This window comes from Pseudophryne corroboree, chromosome 3, assembly GCF_028390025.1.
Source record: "Pseudophryne corroboree isolate aPseCor3 chromosome 3, aPseCor3.hap2, whole genome shotgun sequence".
Classification (NCBI taxonomy): domain Eukaryota; kingdom Metazoa; phylum Chordata; class Amphibia; order Anura; family Myobatrachidae; genus Pseudophryne; species Pseudophryne corroboree.
This window is the reverse complement of record NC_086446.1, coordinates 520,678,333-520,704,321: the sequence shown is the minus strand read 5'-3', so window position 1 is coordinate 520,704,321 and position 25,989 is coordinate 520,678,333. Positions and strand designations below refer to the sequence as shown.

The following is a 25,989-nucleotide window of genomic DNA, read 5'->3' as shown; positions in this document are numbered from 1 at the left end:
GTCGTCATAATTATTGGCTTGATATTTAGGTGTGTTCGAATTTTAACGCGGCGCAAGCACGGCACAAATTTGATGAGTTTAAGGAGCGGGGGCATTGTTACAGCAGCAGATTTGATTTACGACCCATCCATAGAGACAATGTTATGATAAGACATGATTGCAAATGAATTCCACGGCCCGTTTCTTTCACCCGTTTTTCCTTTGTCTCCCCCTTGGCCCAGATACACCGATCCGGAAAAGACATCGACTACACCCAAGAATGATTATGAAAATGTTATGTAAATGTATTTTAGATATGTCTCTCTTACCTTCACCTCTACAAACCTTCAGTTAGTGACACACATTGTCGACAGGTGATATCCACATATATTAGCACATATGTTCCCCCTCCATGTATCATCAACTAAATGTGCACCCCATTTGTTGGAACAAGAAGCCGAAAAGAGCTCGGTAGTGTTTGTTGGCCCACTTACAGACCCTTAATACGGGATAAGAAGGATTTAATGTATACTTCGCAATACCTCAAAGCTTATCTAGAACATATACGGCACGATGATACATGCCCCTCAGACATGGATTCATACATACATGCTTTTACTATCCCACTAGGTCATACATTTCCCACCTACACCTCTCTTCCTACCATCCAATCATCTGTAGATGTTGTATATTTTTCTGTTTAATGTTTAGATAGTGGCAGTTATTGTTGACTGCCAAAGGGTGGACTGTCAAAGTCGAAAAATATTGTAGTACACACACCAGTTACTAACCACACACACATGCCCGCTGCGCGTGCACTTGTTCCGCCGTGCGTGCACATTAGGGATGTGCACCTGAAATTTTTCGGGTTTTGTGTTTTGGTTTTGGGTTCGGTTCCGTGGCCGTGTTTTGGGTTCGAACGCGTTTTGGCAAAACCTCACCGAATTTTTTTTGTCGGATTCGGGTGTGTTTTGGATTCGGGTGTTTTTTACAAAAAACCCTAAAAAGCTTAAATCATAGAATTTGGGGGTCATTTTGATCCCATAGTATTATTAACCTCAATAACCATAATTTCCACTCATTTTCAGTCTATTCTGAACACCTCACACCTCACAATATTATTTTTAGTCCTAAAATTTGCACCGAGGTCGCTGGATGGCTAAGCTAAGCGACACAAGTGGCCGACACAAACACCTGGCCCATCTAGGAGTGGCACTGTAGTGTCAGGCAGGATGGCCCTTCCAAAAAATATTCCCCAAACAGCACATGACGCAAAGAAAAAAAGAGGCGCAATGAGGTAGCTGTGTGAGTAAGATAAGCGACCCAAGTGGCCGACACAAACACCTGGCCCATCTAGGAGTGGCACTGCAGTGTCAGGCAGGATGGCCCTTCCAAAAACTACTCCCCAAACAGCACATGACGCAAAGAAGAAAAAAAAGAGGCGCAATGAGGTAGCTGTGTGAGTAAGATAAGCGACCCAAGTGGCCAACACAAACACCTGGCCCATCTAGGAGTGGCACTGCAGTGTCAGGCAGGATGGCCCTTCCAAAAACTACTCCCCAAACAGCACATGACGCAAAGAGGAACAAAAAGAGGCGCAATGAGGTAGCTGTGTGAGTAAGATAAGCGACCCAAGTGGCCGACACAAACACCTGGCCCCTCTAGGAGTGGCAGGTGTTTGTGTCAGGCAGGATGGCCCTTCTAAAAAATACTCCCCAAACAGCACATGACGCAAAGAAAAATGAAAGAAAAAGAGGTGCAAGATGGAATTGTCCTTGGGCCCTCCCACCCACCCTTATGTTGTATAAACAGGACATGCACACTTTAACCAACCCATCATTTCAGCGACAGGGTCTGCCACACGACTGTGACTGAAATGATTGGTTGGTTTGGGCCCCCACCAAAAAAGAAGCAATCAATCTCTCCTTGCACAAACTGGCTCTACAGAGGCAAGATGTCCACCTCATCATCATCGTCCGATTCATCACCCCTTTCACTATGTACATCCCCCTCCTCACAGATTATTAATTCGTCCCCACTGGAATCCACCATCTCAGATCCCCGTGTACTTTCTGGAGGCAATTGCTGCTGGTGAATGTCTCCGCGGAGGAATTGATTATAATTCATTTTAATGAACATCATCTTCTCCACATTTTCTGGAAGTAACCTCGTACGCCGATTGCTGACAAGGTGAGCGGCGGCACTAAACACTCTTTCGGAGTACACACTGGAGGGAGGGCAACTTAGGTAGAATAAAGCCAGTTTGTGCAAGGGCCTCCAAATTGCCTCTTTTCCCTGCCAGTATACGTACAGACTGTCTGACGTGCCTACTTGGATGCGGTCACTCATATAATCCTCCACCATTCTTTCAATGGTGAGAGAATCATATGCAGTGACAGTAGACGACATGTCGGTAATCGTTGGCAGGTCCTTCAGTCCGGACCAGATGTCAGCATCAGCAGTCGCTCCAGACTGCCCTGCATCACCGCCAGCGGGTGGGCTCGGAATTCTGAGCCTTTTCCTCGCACCCCCAGTTGTGGGAGAATGTGAAGGAGGAGATGTTGACAGGTCGCGTTCCGCTTGACTTGACAATTTTCTCACCAGCAGTTCTTTGAACCCCTACAGACTTGTGTCTGCCGGAAAGCGAGATCCAACGTAGGTTTTAAATCTAGGATCGAGCACGGTGGCCAAAATGTAGTGCTCTGATTTCAACAGATTGACCACACGTGAATCCTGGTTAAGCGAATGAAGGGCTCCATCCACAAGTCCCACATGCCTAGCGGAATCGCTCTGTTTTAGCTCCTCCTTCAATGCCTCCAGCTTCTTCTGCAAAAGCCTGATGAGGGGAATGACCTGACTCAGGCTGGCAGTGTCTGAACTGACTTCACGTGTGGCAAGTTCAAAGGGCAGCAGAACCTTGCACAACGTTGAAATCATTCTCCACTGCGCTTGAGACAGGTGCATTCCACCTCCTTTGCCTATATCGTGGCCAGATGTATAGGCTTGAATGGCCTTTTGCTGCTCCTCCATCCTCTGAAGCATATAGAGGGTTGAATTCCACCTCGTTACCACCTCTTGCTTCAGATGATGGCAGGGCAGGTTCAGGTTTTTTTGGTGGTGCTCCAGTCTTCTGTACGCGGTGCCTGCACGCCGAAAGTGGCCCGCAATTCTTCTAGCCACCGACAGCATCTCTTGCACGCCCCTGTCGTTTTTAAATAATTCTGCACCACCAAATTCAAGGTATGTGCAAAACATGGGACGTGCTGGAATTTGCCCAGATGTAATGCGCGCACAATATTGCTGGCGTTGTCCGATGTCACAAATCCCCAGGAGAGTCCAATTGGGGTAAGCCATTCTGCGATGATCTTCCTCAGTTGCCGTAAGAGGTTTTCAGCTGTGTGCGTATTCTGGAAAGCGGTGATACAAAGCGTAGCCTGCCTAGGAACGAGTTGGCGTTTGCAAGATCCTGCTACTGGTGCCGCCGCTGCTGTTCTTGCAGCGGGAGGCAATACATCTACCCAGTGGGCTGTCACAGTCATGTAGTCCTGAGTCTGCCCTGCTCCACTTGTCCACATGTCCGTGGTTAAGTGGACATTGGGTACAACTGCATTTTTTAGGACACTGGTGAGTCTTTTTCTGACGTCCGTGTACATTCTCGGTATCGCCTGCCTAGAGAAGTGGAACCTAGATGGTATTTGGTAACGGGGGCACACTGCCTCAATAAATTGTCTAGTTCCCTGTGAACTAACGGCGGATACCGGACGCACGTCTAACACCAACATAATTGTCAAGGCCTCAGTTATCCGCTTTGCAGCAGGATGACTGCTGTGATATTTCATCTTCCTCGCAAAGGACTGTTGGACAGTCAATTGCTTACTGGAAGTAGTACAAGTGGTCTTCCGACTTCCCCTCTGGGATGACGATCGACTCCCAGCAGCAACAACAGCAGCGTCAGCAGCAGTAGGCATTACACTCAAGGATGCATCGGAGGAATCCCAGGCAGGAGAGGACTCGTCAGACATGCCAGTGACATGGCCTGCAGGACTATTGGCTTTCCTGGGTAAGGAGGAAATTGACACTGAGGGAGTTGGTGGTGTGGTTTGCGCGAGCTTGGTTACAAGAGGAAGGGATTTACTGGTCAGCGGACTGCTTCCGCTGTCGCCCAAAGTTTTTGAACTTGTCACTGACTTATTATGAATGCGCTGCAGGTGACGTATAAGGGAGGATTTTCCGAGGTGGTTAACGTCCTTACCCCTACTTATTACAGCTTGACAAAGGCAACACACGGCTTGACACCTGTTGTCCACATTTCTGTTGAAATACTTCCACACTGAAGAGCTAATTTTTTTTTGGTATTTTCACCAGGCATGTCAATGGCCATATTCCTCCCACGGACAACAGGTGTCTCCCCGGGTGCCTGACTTAAACAAACCACCTCACCATCAGAATCCTCCTTGTCAATTTCCTCCCCAGCCCAAGTAACACCCATATCCTCATCCTGGTGTACTTCAACACTGACATCTTCAATTTCACTATCAGGAACTGGACTGCGGGTGCTCCTTTCAACACTTGCAGGGGGCGTGCAAATGGTGGAAGGCGCAAGCTCTTCCCGTCCAGTGTTGGGAAGGTCAGGCATCGCAACCGACACAATTGGACTCTCCTTTGGGATTTGTGATTTCGAAGAACGCACAGTTCTTTGCTGTGCTTTTGCCGCAAGTCTTTTCTTTTTTCTAGCGAGAGGATGAGTGCTTCCATCCTCATGTGAAGCTGAACCACTAGCCATGAACATAGGCCAGGGCCTCAGCCGTTCCTTGCCACTCCGTGTCGTAAATGGCATATTGGCAAGTTTACGCTTCTCCTCAGACGCTTTTAATTTTGATTTTTGGGTAATTTTTTTACTGATCTTTTGTGTTTTGGATTTTACATGCTCTGTACTATGACATTGGGCATCGGCCTTGGCAGACGACGTTGATGGCATTTCATCGTCTCGGCCATGACTAGTGGCAGCAGCTTCAGCACGAGGTGGAAGTGGATCTTGATCTTTCCCTATTTTTTTAACCTCCACATTTTTGTTCTCCATATTTTGCGCACAACTAAAAGCCACCACAGGTATACAATGTAGATGGATGGATAGTATAGTATTACTTATACTTATGGACGACGAGTGACGACACAGAGGTAGGTACAGCCGTGGCCTACCGTACTGCTGCTTAGTGCTTATATATATGATATACTGTATAACGGACCTGGTGGACACTGTCAGCAGACTGCTAAACAAACTAGTATGAAGAAAGAAAAAAAAAACACCACAGGTATACAATGTAGATGGATGGATAGTATAGTATTACTTATACTTATGGACGACGAGTGACGACACAGAGGTAGGTACAGCCGTGGCCTACCGTACTGCTGCTTAGTGCTTATATATATGATATTATACTGTATAACGGACCTGGTGGACAGTGTGAGCAGACTGCTAAACTAGTATGAAGAAAGAAAAAAAAAACACCACAGGTATACAATGTAGATGGATGGATAGTATAGTATTACTTATACTTATGGACGACGAGTGACGACACAGAGGTAGGTACAGCCGTGGCCTACCGTACTGCTGCTTAGTGCTTATATATATGATATACTGTATAACGGACCTGGTGGACAGTGTCAGCAGACTGCTAAACTAGTATGAAGAAAGAAAAAAAAAAAACACCACAGGTATACAATGTAGATGGATGGATAGTATAGTATTACTTATACTTATGGACGACGAGTGACGACACAGAGGTAGGTACAGCCGTGGCCTACCGTACTGCTGCTTAGTGCTTATATATATGATATACTGTATAACGGACATGGTGGACACTGTTAGCAGACTGCTAAACAAACTAGTATGACTATGAAGAAAGAAAAAAAAAACACCACAGGTATACAATGTAGATGGATGGATAGTATAGTATTACTTATACTTATGGACGACGAGTGCACTGACGACACAGAGGTAGGTACAGCCGTGGCCTACCGTACTGCTGCTTAGTGCTTAATTATATATATAATATACTGTATAACGGACCTGGTGGACACTGTCAGCAGACTGATAAACAAACTAGCATGAAGAAAGAAAAAAAAAACACCACAGTGTTTTTCAGGCAGACAAACGTATACTGGACTGGTGGTCACTGTCAGCAAAACTGTGCACTGTACTCCTGCTATAACTGCTCCCCAGTCCCCACAATTAGGCAGTGTGAGCAGTGCACTCAGCACAGATATATCATGCAGCAGTGCAGCACACTGAGTGAGCACAGATATGGTGGAGCGTTTTTTTTCAGGCAGAGAAACAACGGATTAAACTCAAAACCCTGCACTGTACTCCCTAACAGCTGCTCCCCGTCCCCAATCCTCCCCACAATTAAAACTAAGTCACTCAGTTTTTTTTTTTTTCTAATACAACGGAGAGGACGCCAGCCACGTCCTCTCCCTATCAATCTCAATGCACGTGTGAAAAATGGCGGCGACGCGCGGCTCCTTATATAGAATCCGAGTCTTGCGAGAATCCGACAGCGGGATGATGACGTTCGAGCGCTCGGGTTAACCGAGCAAGGCGGGAGGATCCGAGTCGCTCGGACCCGTGTAAAAAAAAAGGTGAAGTTCGGGCGGGTTCGGATTCCGAGGAACCGAACCCGCTCATCACTAGTGCACATATCCGCAATTTGCGTATCATCGCTCCCGCGGACCTGCGCGTGGTGTGGGTATTTACGGCGGAGTTTGTGAGCGCATAGAGGGTTATCAGAACATTACATATTTAACCCGAATAGTGCACATTTTACACATAGCTCCCCTGCACCACATCAGCAAGTATCAACAGTTTAAATGATTCCAGGACTAAGGGATTTGCCTTTGCATGATAGGAAGGGACAGACTAAGGTTATAAGGGGACGTCTAGTCTCCAGCTGTAGGGTATTTTAAGGGTAACATTCCGGTGTTGGTTAGAGGAAGATCGCATGTCCTGCGTATAGTTATGTGCAGAAGTAGAATATAGATATAAACTGTATTTACTGTATATTATGTATGCGGCGGGAATACAGAGGAGACCACCCACAAGAGCAGTTGGGAAAGACATCGCCCACCTTTTCAAATCAACCTATGACCTCTTCTGTAATGTAAAGATGCATCTCTGTGTCCAATGGACAAAGAGATTACAGTAACCATTGTATTGTTTATGGAAGTAGTGTATAAAAAGCCTGTTGCTGCCTGGCCGGTCAGAAGACTCTGAACGCTATCTACCTGATGAGCGGAGGACTGGTCCAGGCTGCGCAAGCGAATATTCTCACGTATGTACATTGACTGTAGCCATTTTACTCTGTTGTATTTTGTAGTGTATAAATTGTATTGTTATCCCCTTCCAGATATATACGCTGAGGTTTCGGATCTCAGTGTTTAACTACAAATCGGTGTTGTGTCCTCTTTTCCCTGCTAGGGTTTAAAGTGTATTTAACTGTATAAGGTTTAAGAGTGTATTGATAAGGTGTGTACGCACTGCGGGTACTTTATACCGTCAGCGCTGCGTAAGGTTTAAGGTATAACATCATTGCATTGCATTACTAATAAGGTTTAAAGTTTATCAAAAGTGTGTGCGCACGCTGTGCGTACTTTGTACCTCCAGCGCGGCGTGTGTACGCGAAGTCCATACAACATACGGGACTCTGTATGCAAATAGGGTACAAAGTGCGTAGCGTGTATATTAAGTATAGCGGCCGCAGCGGCTCCATGGTAAAAGTGTGTTTAAAGGTATAGCTTTATGGTTGAAGATAATATCGACATTATCACTTTTTTCGCTTGGCTATCAGCCCCCCATCCGCCGCCCTTGGATGGGGGGGACAGCCTCGGGCTTCACCCCTGGCCCTTGGTTGGCTGGAGGGGGGGACCTCTTGATTTAAGGGGTCCCCACTCCTCCAGGGTACCCCGGCCAGGGGTGACTAGTTAGTGATTTAATGCCAGGGCCGCAGGGACCAAGATAAAAGTGTCCCCCGGCTGTGGCATTATCTCTCTGACTAGTGGAGCCCGGTGGTGGTTCAAAAAATACGGGGACCCCTACGCATTTTGTCCCCCGTATTTTTTGCACCAGGACCAGGCGCAGAGCCCGGTGCTGGTTGTTTAAATATGGGGGATCCCCAGTCAATTTTTTCCCCATATTTTTTCAACCAGGACCGGCTCAAAGAGCCCGAGGCTGGTTTTGCTTAGGAGGGGGGACCCCACGCAATTTTTTTCTTGATTTTTAACACTTTATTATTATTTTTAAAGGTGCACAATGAAGCCCTGCTCGGATCTCACAGATCCGGCCGAGATTCATTGTGTTAATGTCGGCAGTGTTTTACTATTCACTCCCGTAAAACACTGGCCGAAAATACAAATGACATCGACATCGGAAAACTCGAAAATGCAGAATACGACAGCATAGTAAATGAGGCGTAAAAAATTCAAAAAGTTGCAATTATACGCATTCGATGTCATTCGTGTTTGAACTTTAACTTCATTCAGAAAAATACGAATTTTAGTAAATATACCCCTCTGTATCACTTGCTGCATTTTTGTGTTTGATGCTTTTTTTGCATTAACAAGGGGTGCCCTTCTACTCAATTGCCAAATGTATTCTACAGATGTGTCCTCTTACATCTTTGCTCCGTGCGCTACAAGTCGCGTTCCACATTACGCGTGAGTGCCATATGACTCTGTAGCACCAAGCACCTTTTTATGCGTTTCTTTTTCTACAAAAATGCGTCTTATACACAAAGTAATGTAGCAGGACGCATGAGCAGCTTTTGCTGATCAACATTAAATGCAGCATGCCTATATTCTGTGTGACTGCGACTGTCTTTGCATACCAAAAGCTATGCTACAGTGTTTTTATGGAAAATTCAGCATTTCAGATCACCCAGCATCACAAATTAGGATTTTGAACCATGCCTCCACTATAAGTTTTTCTGAGTAATTGGTGCAGCCATAAAAATAGGTTTTTATTGTCACCCACATTTGTAAGATTGATGATTTGTTAAAAAACAATGACTTACTCAATGGATATGTGTCCATAGTTGGGGTAGAAAGTGAGAGAGACAGAGAGTGATGGATGTATAGGCAGGAGACAATAGGACGATATTGATAAAAAAAAGTATTGGAGAAAACACTGGTACCATGAATATATAAATATAGGCTGGTACTAACCGCAATGATGCTATGGGCCAGTTAGAAAATAAATGATCAGTCAATGCAAAAACCTTTTCTCGACCAACCCTACTGGTCATATGTACCAATACTGAACCCCTTTTCCCTCAAATGAATGAACAACAGATAAAATATAAAGTACAACATTCTGGCCTAAAGCAGAACTGAGGTTGTCTAGAAAAAGTAACATCTGCTTCTTATACAAAAATTCATGTACTTTCTGCTTACAGATCACTAACCGCCTGAATGACGAAAGGAAGAGCCTCTCCGATGTGATCCGTCAGGACTTTGCAGACAGACTTGTAGTGACAGAGGAAGAAAATAAACGTTTAAAAATTGAGGCATCTGAGGCACATGCACGACATCGCCTGGAGCTAGAAAGGGTGGCTCGTGAAAAGGAGGAGGAGCTTGATGAGGTCCACAAGAGGTGACTATAAGATCTAATCACTATCCTAACTTCTGATAGTGATGGATTTATACTTTAAAAGAGGCCTGTGTTTGTAATGTAAGTTTCAGATTCACACAACCGCACTTTAGCCAAACCATACTAATGAACGTGTACTTTGCTTTTCACCATAAAAGAATGGTTCTGCTTAATAGAAGAAATTCATGAATCAATCCTGTCAAAAATAATCATAAGATAATTCCACAGAAAACCTATAAAAATGGGATTTTTGAATTTACAAGATAAATCGTTGGGCTATAGGTGTCACTAGAGGGGTCTGGGCACTTAAATGTTACAAGTCTGGCAACACAGGCTACTACCCTCCTCTCTAACCCACCCCCTGCCTTGACTGGCCAGTTTTGACTAACCAAGCTTAAGGACAGAAAAGGAAGCAGGAGAAGAGAACAGAGACACACATGCACACATCACCTGGAACAACTAGTCAGAGAATAAAACCTCCAGAGCAGATGTGAGCAATAAGGTAGGGTGTCCAGTGTTTCCCATGGAATCAGAGAAAAGGTTTTATCTGGTAAATACAAAAGTCCCATTTTCTCTTTCATCCACGGGGACACCGCAGACATTGGGGATGCCCCAAAGCTGTCTCTATGGGAGGGAACACTTCTGTGCTGCACATAGCACACCCAAAACTAGCTCCCCTAGAAGTGAAAGTGTCAAAGTTATAGAACTTCACATGATGAAATGTACAGTAGCTACCTTGCAGAGCTACCTTGCAGAAACGTCCTGTTGAGCCACCCAGGAGGTTCCTATTGACCTGGTTGAGTGAGCCCTCACCAAGTCAGGAACAGGCTGACCAGCCTAAACATAAGCCTGTCGAATCACTACCATGCTCCAACAGGCAACGGTAGGCTTGGATGGTCAGCCAGCCCCTTCTAGTAGCATCACAGAGCACAAACAAGGTATCTGTGTGACACAAATCTCTACTTCTAGCAACTTAGGTTCGAAGTGCTCAGACCACTTCCAAGGAACGTAGGGGTCCCCCAGGAATCTGGAATGGAAGGAACCACATTCTCCTGGTTAATGTGGTAGTAAGACACCACCTTCAGTAAGAAGGTCAACCCGGTTCGCAAGACTGTAGGCAGAGGCGGCTTTAGACCTCATTGGGCCCTAAGCAAGACAGCTATTTGGGCCCCCCTTCCTAAAACAATCTTCAGTGTGCCCCGCCCCCCCACCGATTGTAGCAGACAGGCCCCTGTTCATTGTACCGCCCCGCAGTCAGTGTATGCTACCCAATCTGTCCCCCCCGCCAAATTATACCCGGCTGACAGTAGTTGTACTAGCATACTTAAAATCACACTGTAGGCTATGTGCACAGGCATCTATCTAGTGACCGACAGCCTGTTGGGAGTATTCAGCCAGCCCAGCACTTGGAGATTTTCGGCTAAAATCAGAAATGCCCTCCTGACACCATGATCTTTCGGCGAGTCCCCTGTGACATGCTGGGCCCTTGCAGCTGCTTGGGTTGCCTAGTGGTAAATCCGCTTCTGCACGGTGGTGTCTTCAATAACTTAATTGTCAGACCTCTTATAATGGAGTCACACTAAAGACACTGATATATTGTCCATACAGTCACTGACTGAGGGGTGCAATAATGGCTATTATAAGGGATGAGGGACCCGCTAATAGAGGATGATGACATGCTACAATCAGTGTGTGTGTGGGTGGAGGGGCGTTGATATATAATGCAGGCACCCATACCTTATAATACTTATTATTACACCCAATTACATTAGTGGTGACTGCATTATATATCATTGCCTCTCCCCCATTTACTGATTGTAGCAGCCTAGCAGGTCCCCCATCCTTTATAATACCCATTATTACACCCCTTAGCCAGTGTGACTGTATTGATTGTATATCAGTGCCCCACATTTACACACAATATATTAGCCAAAGGGTACATCTGGGCATTATACACAGGTGCAGCAGTATATTCTGCTGGAAATTTGGTGAGTTTTGATCAGAGATATGCGGAAAAGATAAGCAGATGAGGCACTGCCTCACCTGCCCTAGTCTTTTTACTCCAGAGTTTTGACTATAAAAATTATTAGAATAATACAAAGAAGATATTTCTAATATATATTTTTTGTATTTTTCATATACTTTATATAGTCAAATTTCTGGCTTATACGTTAGTATGACTGGAAAGGTTCTGACTCATCTGCCTCATCTCACCACACATCACTGTATTGATATATCACCATTCGGGGGTGTGCCTCTCCCCACCCATGATTGTAGCAGACGGATAATAGACACCTGTACTTATGCATCTGACCTTATACACACGTGTGTCATGACTGGTCACTCGCACAGTACTGCAGGGCTGGATACACAGGCATGCACTGGAGCCGACACGCAAAAGCTGTCTAATCACTGACAGCCTGCCAGGATTACTCAGCCAGCCCATTTCTCTGACCATTTTAGTGAAGCTCGTTGTCCACTGAAAATGCCCTTTATACAGCCCTGTCAGCGGGCCCCCTGGGACCAACAGGGCCCTAAGCAACCGCAGGGAGTCTGCCAATCTTTCCACGCCCTTGTTCAGCCATGTGAAGGCCAGTGCAGGAGGTAAAGAGTTGCCTACTGCTGTAGATATAGACTTTAGAAAGGACTCGGGGAGTAATTCAGACCTGTTCACTAGGCTGCGTTTTCCTACAGCCTGTGATAAGGTCTAAACTGCGCATGCATATGCACCGCAATGCGTAGGCGCATCACACAGGTACAAAGCGGATCATTGCTCAGCGATGGCTTTGTGCGAAGAATCCATTCGCATGGGCATTCACAAAGAGATTGACAGGAAGAGGGCGTTTGTGGGTGGCAACTGACCGTTTTCAGGGAGTGGTTGGAAAAACGCAGGTGTGTCCAAGCGTTCGAAGGGCGGGTGTCTAACGTCAATTCCGGTCCCGGACACGCTGAAGTGATCACAGCGGCCGAGTAAGTCCTGGGCTGCGCAGGGACTGCACAAGATCTATTCGTACAGTTCTGCTGCACGTGCTTTCGCACACTTGCACAGCTAAAATACACTCCCCTATGGGCGGCAACTATCTGATCACAGCAGTGAAAAAATCGCCTGCTAGCAATCGGGTCTGTATTAGGCCCTCGATCTTCATATCAGTGGCATTGTGTGAAGCCATATTGGAAAGCGGAATAGTAGTCACCTTAGCAAGGTGAGTTATAGGAGCAACCACTGGATGAGGCGTTCCATACTCTGGATTTATCTGCTAGAGGAAATGGATGAAAAGTTGTAAGCCGTCCCGTTTCACTGCATATCTCTATTTGGATTTAAACATCATTCACTCTATTATCTATTCTTCTTATCCCTGTGACAAATTTGTATTGTGCATTTGAATTGTGTTTTCATGCTTCTATAATGAAAAAGTTGAAACAAAAAAAAAAAAGTCATAAGCCCTCATAAACCTGAAAGCTTTAATGAGGCTGGGTCCACCCTTCTGATCAATTTATTGGACTGGAAAGTGACTTCCTAGTCTCTTTATTCTTAAGCAAGTTATACTGATACGCAGTCTTTTAGACGGAGGGAGGTCTTAACCGCAGAAATTAAAGCCTCTATGTTGATGGAACTGATATGGTCATTCTCTTGTACTGAGGAGACCTCTAAATCTGAGTCTTCCTCCCCATGAGATGACACAACAAAGTCAGATTTGTAGCCTCAGAGGAGTTCTCAGGGAATACTTTTGTGCATGGTTGGATTCCGCAGGATCGAACATTCACATAAGGTACGCAGAAATCTAAGTCGGACCCTGTATGGACTGGGAGAATGCCTGGACTCATGGCGGTTCTACGCGGGCAGCTAGGGGTCCTGAATCAGGGAAAAGTGTGTGAATATATGTGGGAAGAAGTCTGGACAAAGACAATCATTTAGACAACTCCAGCATAGTCTGCAATAATGTTAGACCATCCCGGCTCGTAAGGTTCTGGAATAGCCCAAGGGGCAGATTTTTCTACAGCGGCATTACAAGTCTCACATAGGCCATCCCGGTCCTCAGACACACTAGTAAGTATACGTTCCCCTTGGCAGGCATAATAATGCAAACAAGCGCAATGAACAGTGTGCCACAAAAGGAATTGTGGCTTTAAAACCCTGAGCTGACAGTGAACGTTGGGGGTCATTCTGACCTGAACTGTCGCTGCAGTTCTTTGCAGTGTTCAGGTCAGAACTGCGGCGCCGGTGAATGGCTGACAGCCGACGGCTGTCATTGCCTAGCGATCGCCTCTGCCTGATTGACACGCAGAGACGGTCGCTGGGCAGGAGGGGGTGGCACGGCGGGCGTTTGTCCGCCGTTTTGTGGGCACGGTCTGGCCATGCATGGGGGCGGGCCGCAGCGGCTGCGTGACGTCGCACGCAGCCGCTGCGACCCGGGCAGCAATGAGTAACTCCCGGCCAGCTGCAGGAGCTGCGCTGGCTGGGACTTACTCTTCAAGTACAAAAGCATCGCCGCTGTGCGATGCTTTTGTACTTGTGCGGTGGGGGGGGGGGGGGGGGGGGCGGCCTGACATGCGGGGCGGACTAGCCCTGTGCTGGGCGTCCCCCCGCATGTCAGTGTAAGTGATCTTAGCTGTGCTAAATGTAGCACAGCTACGTTCAGGTAGTAATGACCCCCTTTATGCGGTATATTGGACAAAATTAATTCAGAAACCAATGGAAACAATAAACAGAGGGATACAGTAATACGACTCTTAACACAGAGACAAAAGAATTGTGAACAGATATAACCTATCCAATTATACTGTCACTACAGCTACACTAGAGTGACGTATAGCAGCATTGATCCCTACAAGTACAATGAACAGTGAAATTAGAGAGGAGGGACGAGCTAGAGGAGTGCGACCAGACTTAGCTGGGCGCTAAAAGATGGCCACCAGAGCACCATTTGTGGTGAAACGATTGTTCAGCAGACGGTGACATACTGTATTATGCCGACACTCTTATACTACACAAACAGGTATTCCTTTAATGTGCTGCCAGTTACTACCTGGTGGCGAATTTGGTCCCTGCAGTGCCGCGGGTATCGGGGTTCATTGAACACCCTGTACCGGCGAGCTCTCTCAGAACTTACTTTTTTTTCCGTCAGTGTCAAGAGAGAGTTAGATTTGGGTGGGGTGTGTTCAAACTAAAATCTAAATTGCAGTGTAAAAATAAAGCAGCCAGTATTTACCTTGCACAGAAACAAAATAACCCACCCAAATCTATCTTTCTCTGCATGTTATATCTGCCCCACCTGCAGTGAACATGGGCCCTCATTCCGACCCGATCGCATGCTGCACTTCCTCGCAGCGGTGCACATCGGGTCTGGAATGCGCATTGCGCACGCGCGTCGTTGCCCGGTGACAGCCGTAGCTAGGTAACGACGCTGACAGCGGAAAAAGCGATCGCAAGAAGATTGACTGCAGGAAGGTGTTCCAAGGCATCAACTGACCATTGGAGGCCATTTTCGGGGAGTGGTAAGAAAAACGCAGGCATGTCCAGGCGAATGGAGGGTGGATGTCTGACGTCAAAGCCGAGCCCATCATCCGTCGCACAGGGTAAGTATGTCCAGGGCTGGTCTTGATTTGTGAGAAACTTTTTTAGCATAGGGCTGCACAAGCGTTTGCAGCCCTGCTATGCTAAATTACACTCCCCCATAGGCGGAAATTAGTTGATCCCAAAAAGTTGCTTGGTGCGATCAACTCAGAATGAGATTTGCTGCTGCGATCAGGTCTGAATTAGGCCCATACTACCATAGGGAAGTGGTATACAGGACCTTAGCATTGGCTGTACACTGCATTGGTATTATATAGCTAGATATATTCAGACTCAATATACAATAGTGGTAATTCTGATTACAGAGCTGTATCCCTGGGTTTGTTCTGTGATCCTGTTATTTTTAGACTGAGCGTTCCTTTTCTCCTCTCATGTGCATAGATAATATTCTAGCTATGTGGGCTATTGTTATTCTGGGAAGCTTAGATGGTGGTCTATTCTATAACCGTACATCTCCACTGACACCTCTATTACGATGCACTTACACTTTTGGAAGTTTTGTCTACACAAGACGCCCTTTCTACTACGGTAGTTCCAGGCCAGTGATTAGGATGTAAAGTGTTGGGTCTTGAACAACTGCGCTAAGACTTTAGACTTTATGGCCTGAAGGTGCTTCAGCCAGACGTGTTCAAAACAGGTCAGTTCCTCTACAAGGTCTCCATGGATGTTTGCAGGTAAGGTTTTCCTCCATTCGTATGTGGTCACTCTTCCACAATGTCTCTTATTTTTCTCAAGGAAAGTGGACAGAACTCTACTACTGACTCACATAGTGGCCCTCACTGTCTACGTATACCTATTTTTTGTTGGTACTTTTGTACCATTATCTTTAGCTTCACCATAGAAGCTGATTATGGTCTGTTGGTCAGCTTCCCTTGTTTCTCCTGCAGGGTCCACAGGATACATTGGGGGGGATATGGTGGAGTGACAGTGGATCTATACCAAATGGTCAAAGCTTTCTGGCCTCCCAACATGCAGCGGGTCTGTACATATATCTCCGCCTCCTGGCTCAGGCAATTCAGTTTTTTGTTTGGTGCGGCAGATGCCAGACCATGGTCTAAGGGCTGCTGGTTTTTAGCAGCCATAAGCTTTTGTTATTTTAATTTTATAGTCTTGTGTAGTACACTGTGAAAGTGTCTGATTATTTATCATGTCTAAGAGCGGCAAGGGTGAGGAAAATACACTCACAGCTGCACCAACACTCATATCATGTTTGTCCTGCAAAGCTGGGTTAACCTCTCAGGATCTGGTTCAGGATGGGTTGTGTGAAAATTGTTTTAGCTTTCACCAAGGTCTCTTGAAAAATTCAAGGCAGACGCAGGTGCAAGTTGATCCCCCATGGGCTATGTTTACACAGACATTATCCAGTATAGCTGAACAGATAATTCCAACTACTGTACCAGGTATTAACCCTTATGTGCAGCATTAAACCTGCGTTTTATCATTTCCAGCAGGGGAAGCAGTAGCCTCTCTACAGAAGCAGGCTGAAAAGCCAGTGGTAAGTAAATCACAGACACGGAGCAACATCTTCACAGTCTACACATGTTTCAGATAAGGATTCATCAGAGGAGGAAGACTCATTATACTCTGGTTCTGTATACGAAGATGATGAAGAAGGTCTCAGCTCAGTGGACATATCTGAGTTGATTAATGCAATGAAAGCCATTCTACCCTTAGAAGAATCAGCGAAGCCTGTGTTAAAATCCAAGGCACCCGTATTTAAATGTCCCAAAACAGTTAAGACTGGGGGGGGGGGGGGGGGGGCTACGGCAGACATGGAGTAGCACACAGGTTGTGTGGCTCTCCGGCAATAATATCCGTATATTACATCCTGTGTCCCCCCCTGGGTCCGAAGATAGCCCCAATACCTCTGTGAAGCTGTGGAGGGACCCCTGTGTCGGTTCGGGAGCCGAGTGTTACACTCCCGCTGCAGCTGGACTGTTTTGAGTGAGCGGGGCTCCGGGGCCTGCTGCACCACGTGAGAAGCCGCTCTCCTCTCTCCCCGTGCTGCCGCCCTACACGCTGCCTGTGTTCGCTCCCGCTGCTGCCGCTATGTGGAGCCGGGGACGCTGTGTACGCTCGGCCTGACCCTGCTTGACTCCGGGGAAATCCCTGCTGCGGCGCTGCCGCGGGTCCCGCCGCCGCTCCCCTGCTCTAAAGCCACGGCTCCTGCTTCCCTGCCTGCATCTTGGGGACATATTTATACTGCTGGAGGGGCAAAGCGCACCCTGGGGGAGCTTCCCTGCATAAAGGGTGATGCACATATTATATACAGGCTGCGTGTGGCTCCTATGTGGGGCTGCCCTGTTACCCTGCCATTGTATAGACTGTACCACAGTGCAGGTCAACCTTCACCTTATCCTGGTGGCCCTTTGCAGATGTTATTGCGGCCAGAGTCTAGACAGGCTGTAGCTGGACAGATTTGATATACTGCCTTCCCTACCGGCAACCTCTGTACAGTTTTGATATACTATTTGTCGAAGCAGCAGCTGGACTGTTTGATATACTATAATTCACACGTAGCAGCTGGACAGTTTTGATATACTATAATTCCCTGCTCTCTACCATCAGCTTGGCCATAATGGTCAAACCACAACAATCTGGCGCGGCTGCGGCGAAGTTAGAGAAATTTGCCAGAAACCCTCCGACACGGTCTCATCAAGGGGGGGAGGTACAGTCGACCTCGTCGCCGCCTTCTCCGTCAGCTGGCTCCTCTGTGGAGGCTACAGATGCCGCTTTGCAGAGGGTGCTGGATGCGGTCACGGCCAGCGAGGCCCGCTTGGCCGACAGGATCGGTCAGGTCCAGGCGGACTTATCTATTATACACCAAGACCTCCAGCGAGTGCGAGAGAGAGTCGGTGAAGTTGAGACACGCACATCCACTCTGGAGGACGCGGTTACACCACTCGGTAGACGTGCTTCTGCTCTGGAGTCACAGATGTCGGAGGTACATAAAAAGATGACGGATATGGAGGGAAGATTGAGACGGAATAATGTCCGCTTTGTTGGACTCCCTGAGAAAGAGGAGGGTGCATCCCCCGAAAAATTTCTTGAGAAGTGGCTGCTGGATACGTTTGGAGCGGAGGAGTTCACCTCACACTTTGCGGTGGAGCGCGCTCACAGGGTTCCGATGCGTCCATTACCACCAGGGGCACCTCCCCGTACGTTCATTGCCAAGCTGCTTCACTACCGGGATAGAGATGTGATTCTGAAATTGGCCCGTACTAAGGGCCCCCTCAAGTGGAACAGTTCTCCGATCTCAGTCTTTCCGGATTTTGCTATAGACGTTCAGAAGGATAGAGCTCAGTTTGCCCCCCGTGAAACACAGGCTGCGTGAACTGAACATCCCCTATGCCATGCTTTTTCCGTCTAAACTGCGGGTTGTTTCTGATGGAGAAACTAAATTCTTCACGTCTCCCCGTGAGGCATCAGTGTGGCTGGACAGACGCTTTCCGGCACGGCGGGCGCTGGCCGCTGACTGAACTCACGCTTTCGGTTTCTCTATTTGCTAGTATACTGTTACACTTCTGCCTGCTATGTTTTTTGGGAGAGATATACAGTCACTGTTGGCGGGGGGGGGGGGGGGGGGGGAATGATGGGAAAATCTTAAGACCTGTTGTTATGCTTATAATATGATGTTACGGTGCTCACTTCTATCCGTATATCTGTCTCCTCATGCCTCAGGCTAATATCCTTGTTCAGTTCTATATGTTATCTTCGGGGCCGTCTGGATATGTTTGTCCCGTTGTATGGTCCCGAATGGTTATTTAGATGGGGTTGTTCTGACGGCCTTGGGGGGGGGGACTTGAATTTAGCTGGAAGCTTCTCCTGCCTTGAGGTCACTGAATTCTTGGCCCCCCTTTTTGGTTTCTTTTTGACTTTGTAGAATGTGTAAAGGTATTTCTTGCCTTCGTTTTTAGGGATTGCTCTTTGGGAGCGTTGTTTGTTAGGGAATCAGGTATGCTGCAAGTTCTTAGTGGTATACGGGGTGGAGGTGGGGGTTTTGTTAAGAATTTATTGTTTTGTTTTTACTTTCTGATGTGCAATGTGTTTGTTTCTGATGTGCTTCTGTTACAGCTAATCATGGGTATAGTTTGCTGGATAGGTGCTGGGGGTGGCTGGTCGCGGGTCATCGGTTTCATTATCACGCTGCTTTGCTATGGCTTTGGTTAGGTTTCTGTCCTGGAACGTGAGGGGGATCAATGACAAGATCAAGCGTTCCCTGGTCCTTAGACAGATCAAACACTATGCTTCGGATGTAATCTGTTTAATGGAGACCCACTTGGTGGGTACTAGAATTATGTCCCTCAAAAAACCATGGGTGGGGTGGGCTTTCCATTCCTTGCATACCGCAGCGTCCCGGGGAGTGTCGATCTTGATCAGAAAATCTGTTCCCTTCTTGCTTGATAGTGTACAAACAGATCAGTGGGGGAGGTATGTGTTTCTTAAATGTAAAATTAACTCCGTTCCTTTACTGTTGCTAGCTGTGTATGTGCCCCCTCCATACTCGTCTGACGTGCTTAAAAAGGCATCTACTTTCTTGGCTGCGTCCCCGGGGGTGGCTGCTATATGTATGGGTGACTTTAATAATGTTTTGAATCATGAGCTGGATAGGCTGTCTACGGCATCCTCCAACCCGCAGCCAAGGCGTTCTCCATTTGCAGATACTGTCTCTGAGCTGGGCTTGGTCGATCCCTGGAGATTGAAATATCCTTATCTGAGGCAGTATTCGTGTTTCTCACACTCCCACTCTTCTTTCTCTAGGATAGACTTGGCTCTCCTCACTCGGGAGCTCCTGCCTATGGTTCATAGTGTTAAATATGAGACTAGGGGTATTTCGGATCACTCCCCTGTATCGGTACATATTGACTTAAGCTGTCAGAGGGGCCAGGCAGTATGGAAACGTAACCCTTTCTGGCTCACGCATATGGGTGAGGGATCCGAATTGGAAGCTAGCTGGTTAGAATTCTTTAAATCTCATGCAGATACTACCGATATCTCCTTACTGTGGGATACCTTTAAAGCCTTCCTGAGGGGGACGCTGATCGGGAGAGTGGGTTGTCTTAAATCCTCTTTTAGGAAACGTGAGGCTGAACTGGAGGCTCGGGTTATTGATTCTGAGATGGTATACATACAGGATGGCTTGGACACCTCCAAATCAGACTGGCTCCATGCTCAGAAAGAATGGAAGGAGTATCTATGGGGGAAAACCCAGCATAGGCTTCTATTCTCCTCCCATGTTCAATACGCTACAGGGGATAGACCGGGCTCGTATTTGGCTAATCTTGCAAGAGGGGACCGTTCCTCTCACACGGTGGTAAAGGTGGTGAATTCGGCCAGAACAGTGTTGGATCGCACCCCCTAAATTGTCACGGAATTCGTATTATATTATCAGGCGCTATATAGCTCCAAACTAACATGTTCCCCACTAGAACTCTGTAAATATTTAGATCGAATCCAGTTGCCTTGTATTTCTAGTGAGGCTAGAGATCTTCTAGATGCTCCTGTATCGTTGGAGGAGGTAGAGGCAGCCATCACCGCGTCTCCGGATGGTAAGGCCTCTGGCCTTGATGGTATTCCATCGGAGTTGTATAAGAAACACGCTAAATTTTTCGCCCCTCAATTGCTTAATTTATTTAACACTATATTTGCGCAAAATATGCTCCCCCCTTCTATGGCAGAGGCATTGATCATAGTGATTCCAAAGCCGGATAAGACCCTGAGAGAGTCGAGTCATATCGTCCTATCTCTCTATTACCCACGGATGTTAAAATCCTGGCCAAGGTCCTGGCTTCCAGACTCAATCAGGTCATAACCCAAATCATTCACCCGGACCAAACAGGCTTTATGCCTGGTAAATCCACGGCCGTTAATTTAAGGCGCTTGTTCACTCATTTTCAGGTTTCGCATGGGGAGGCCTGTTCTTCTGTTGTAGCCTCTTTGGATGCCGCAAAGGCCTTTGATTCGGTGGAGTGGGCCTTCCTATGGGAAACTATGAGTAGATTTGGCATGGGTCCCAATTTTAATATGTTAAATTGCTTTATTCTCTGCCCATGGCCAGGGTCTCAGTGAACGGATATGTATCACGTTCCTTCCCCCTGTCCAGGGGAATGAGACAAGGCTGCCCTTTGTCCCCCACCTTGTTTGCCGTTGCTATTGAACCATTGGCATGTTTGATTAGAGCTAGTCGAGATATTCTGGGTATAAGGGTGGGCGCAAGGGAAGATAGAATAGCATTATATGCTGACGATCTCTTGCTATTCGTTGATGATTATATCTCCTCTATGCCCATAATTCTGGATATGATAAATACCTATGGACACTTCTCCGGGCTCAGAATAAATTGGGACAAATCCACTATCACTCCACTTAAGGGTCCAATCCCAGTAGCCCCTTTGATCCATATCCCGCTTAGGTGGGTAGACTCTTTCAAATATCTGGGTATATGGGTATCGAACGACCCTTGTACTTATGACTCTCTTAACATTATGCCGCTGGTTGATTATCTCCGTTCGAAAGTTAAGGTTTGGGGGACTTTGCCTCTGACTACTACTGGTAGGGTAAACTTGGTGAAAATGGTGTATCTACCTAAGCTCCTCTATGTCCTTCAGCAGTCACCTATATATATTGGTTTAAAAATATTCAGGCAAATTGACAGCTTACTGTCTTCCTTGATTTGGGCTAGCAGAAGAGCACGGTTGAAGCTTGATACCTTGTCTAGACCAAGATCGGTAGGGGGCTTAGCCCTCCCTATTTTTAAATTTTACTATTACGCAGCACAGTTAGCACATAACAAAAGAGAAAAAATTGGCTGCGCTTGTAATGTCGTAGAGAGACTTAGTTGAATGGAGAGCTGACAAACGTAATAATAATAAATAAAGAAATTTTATTAAAATATTAGTATACCAATGAAATTATAAATACAATATTTTTAAAAGATTATGAATATGCTCTGAGCTGACCCTATATATTAAACAGCAAGTAACAATGATCACACAATGGATTAATTGTAAATACTGATGTTAAAAATAACATAACATATGTGACATTCATATAGTTACTCACTAAAGTTGTATCATTCACAAGAATAATGAGACTGCACACTATCCAAAAGTACAGAGGCAGCATGCACTTTTGGATTCAGAAAAGTCCCGGCAACAGGTGTTTTAATTGAGGAAGATGATGTAATTACCTCTCCTGGGTTGTTAGTGCCGGGCGTCCCCGGTATCATCCACTATAGCTCTTTCTGTAGATTAATAGGAAGAAATATTTGTAGACGTTGCTCTAATGAGAGCTATTACCATATAATAATGGGTATCTGGAAGTTAACCGGCTTTTTCCTGGGTTCTCCCGGGGGCTGGTAAAATCCTTTAAAATGCCCACTTGTATGCAAGAAGGAGTATGCCGTCCAGTGCCGTTGTTAACGCTGCTGACAGTGTACCTGTAGGCGCCGTGCATCGGCGTAAGCCAAACCTTCCAGATGTGATGAAGCAGAGCGTCCAGAAGCAGGTAACCGCCGGTGACTACCGCTAGCAGCAAGAATGAAGGCGCTTAGAAATAAGCGCTACCCGGAGCAATTCGTAGCGGGTAAGTGCAGTGCCTGTGTAGACGGGTCAGCAACCAGAATAATAATGGGAGGAGCCTAACGCGTTTCGTCACGATCACGTGACTTTCTCAAAGGAATGTCAGTTAGCACATGTTTGGGAATGGGTGACGGACTCCGGTAGTCTCACTGTACACTCCCAAATGTTTCTGCAGGAGTATCGTGATGGCACGCCATTACAGTTGCTACTCTGTGGGAATGTTAAACTATCTAAGGTCCCTATAATAAGACAGGCCACTCTTGTATGGAAACAGGTACATGCTGCCATGAGGGGCCAGGGTATAGACCCAGACACTCCATTAGATAATGTCCTTGGTTTCCCAGAATTAGCCTCGCTCCACGTTAGGGCGGTGTGGGGGAGGTGGGGGGTAACTTCCTTGGGGCACTTGTACAATGGCGATATCTTGAAGTCCTTTCAACAGCTCCAACAGGACTATAATGTACCCTCTTCTTACTTCTATCGGTATTTACAACTGAGACATGCGATTAATGTACAGTTTTCTAATACCCCTCCGATGATTCTAGACTCCCCAATTAAATCACTCTTGCTGAGTCTGGGGGACGGGCATTTGGTTTCCAATATATATACAAGTATGCTTCAATCTCACTACTCTGACCCGTTGTCCTCTCTTAGAAATAAATGGGAATCCGACCTGGGACCAATTTCAGACGAGATATGGGAGGGAGCTTTATGCTCTCCACGGTTGTCTACCACCACCACTAGATATCAGCAAATCCAATTGTTTATTATACATAGAGTGTATATGACACCGGTGAGATTGGCCCGCATAGGCGGTACTCATTCTACCAGATGTCCTAAATGTGGTAGTTTGGATGCTGATTACTGGCACGTTATATGGCTTTGCCCTAGGATAGCAACATTCTGGTCTGGTATTATTAATATCATAGTGTCTACTGGAATTCCATCGGTTGTGTGTACCCCGGTGGTGTGTGTGCTGTCGGCCTTGGAGGACGATGCCCTGGACGCTCCTAGCAAACGATATCTGATTAATCTGTGTGCCCTGGCTAAGGTGTGTGTCGCTAGACTATGGCTAGCTAAAGATGCTCCCACAGTACAGTCCTGGGTTTCGCTTGTTAATGAAACGGCCGCTCACGAGAAATATGTATATATGGCCAGAAAAGCAAGGAACAAGTACTATGACTTGTGGGGCAGATGGCTCAGCTCTCCTGACTCAACGAACCAGAATAACTGATACTCACCATTGTGTGACTAATATGGGGGTGTGCTGGAGAGATGGGACAAGTTCCGTGGGGAACATGTAGAGTTATGTAAGAAGGGTTTATACTAGCAGCAGTGATTTCTCCTCTTATACATTGCCCTTGGGACCCGCGACTGGCCCCCCATTTGCCCCCACTCGTAGATAGGGGTTGTATATTTGTAGTTAGCTGGTTGGATATCTGAGAAGTACTTGACTACTATATTTGGATAATTGTCTTGATATGTGTCATTTTGTCCTGATCTACAAATGTATGTTTAAAGAGATAAGCCTGCACATCGCACTTATACTGTCTGTATTGTTTTTGAATTGGGAATCTGCGTATTCCCTTGCGTGGAATTTTGTTTTTTGCTTTCATCCCTTTTTTGTTTAGTGGTTTTTGTTTTATTGTTTACAATGCAAAGTGAAAAACCAATAAAAATTATTGAATTTAAAAAAAAAACAGTTAAGACTGAGTTTCCTGGATCAGAACAGTTGACGAAATTATGGAAGAGGCTTGGGCTACGCCCAGTAAGAGATTTAGAACTCCTAGGGAATGGAATTCCAGTTATCCTCTTCCGGCTGGGGACTGTTTAAAGAGGGAGGTAGCCCCTAAACTGGATACGCAAGTTATTCAATTAGTGCAAAAATCTATATTACCTTTGCCTTCAACATCATTAAATGATGTCACGGATAGGAGAGTAGATGGTTTACTAAAAACCATCTTTTCCCTGTCTTGGGGCAATCATTAGACCAGCCATGGCTTCTGCCTGGATGGCTAAAGCAGTGGTTGCTTGGGCGGATGCATTGGAAGGGGAAACTTCAATGACATCTAGAGAGCAAATATCCCATATTGAACATATCAAACAGGCTGCAATATTCTTGGAAGAAGCAGCCTTGGATATGGGTAGTATTGCCTCTCAAGCATCGGCTTCAGCAGTAGCCGCTCGCAGAGCAGTTTGGCTACGCACTTGGAAAGCTGATTCAGAATCCAAGAAGATTTTGGAGTCTTTACTTTTTACTGGATATATTCTCTTTGGTAAAGAGTTAACCAGTATTTTGGAGTCAGAAGCAGACTCCAAGAAAGTAGTTTCCTTCCACTTACAAATTTACTACGACTCTCCACTAGAGTGAGAAATGACACCACAAAGATAGAAGAGACAAAAATAACAATAAAGGGGCTCTTCTGTGTTCCCTTTGTTGTCTAGCGGCCATGTAACAGGGTTTTTGATCTGCAGGTTGTGGTTTCTACTACTCTACATGCTTCTCTTGGCATGTCATTTTGCCACTTGTCATTGTTGGAGGTTGGTCTTCCAGGATTCTTTCCTCTACTCTTGCCTCACTGGTAGGACAGGTGTCCAAGACAAGGTTTACTGGTGTATTGGTGAGGGTTGCATTCCCCCCCTTATTTCTCCTATCAGGGGGTTGTGAACCCCTGGGAGGGTTTTTATGTCTAGCCCTATGTTCTAGTTTGTGTTTTCGTCTAGAACGGGTTTTTTTTTCCTAGGGTTCCAGGGTTTTTTTGTTTGTTTTTTTTTGCTTGGTACACTCTTGTATGCCATAGTCGCTCACTCAGGGAGTTTTCCATGACCTCTGTGGATGCGGGTTTTGGGACAGAGTGAGAATTTCATGTTCTTTTGACTGTGCTAGAGTGCACACAGACAGTGGAATTCTGTCCTTATACAGCATATTCTCCTATGCAGTTGACTTTCCTAGGTGTCCGGTTGTCCCTGATTTTCCAACCTATCCCTTAAAAAATAGCATTACTCTTTCAAGCTCCGGTTTGATTCCTGGGCTTGGTAAACTGGATCTTTCGGTATATTCTTGCAGTCAGCCTGTGGATGTTATCATAACAGCTGGAGCATTTTCATTCCAGGATGCCTGTTGAGGCCATGTTTCCTGCAGCACAGTGTTCTCCAGTAGCTTTCTCTTCCTTCTGATTCAGGTCAGTCCAGGAGGGAGTAATATGCTGGTCTTT

General features: G+C 46.2%; 1 protein-coding gene across 5 annotated transcripts in view; it reads left to right on the top strand.

The window, feature by feature from the left end:
- CEP131 (centrosomal protein 131) overlaps positions 1–25,989 on the top strand; it is a 377,073-nt gene that overhangs the window by 324,288 nt on the left and 26,796 nt on the right. For all 5 annotated transcript variants that reach the window (XM_063961104.1, XM_063961102.1, XM_063961103.1 and 2 more), the window contains one exon: positions 9,426–9,622. In XM_063961104.1, the coding sequence (XP_063817174.1) occupies positions 9,426–9,622 (197 nt within the window). The remainder of the gene's footprint in view (positions 1–9,425; positions 9,623–25,989) is intronic.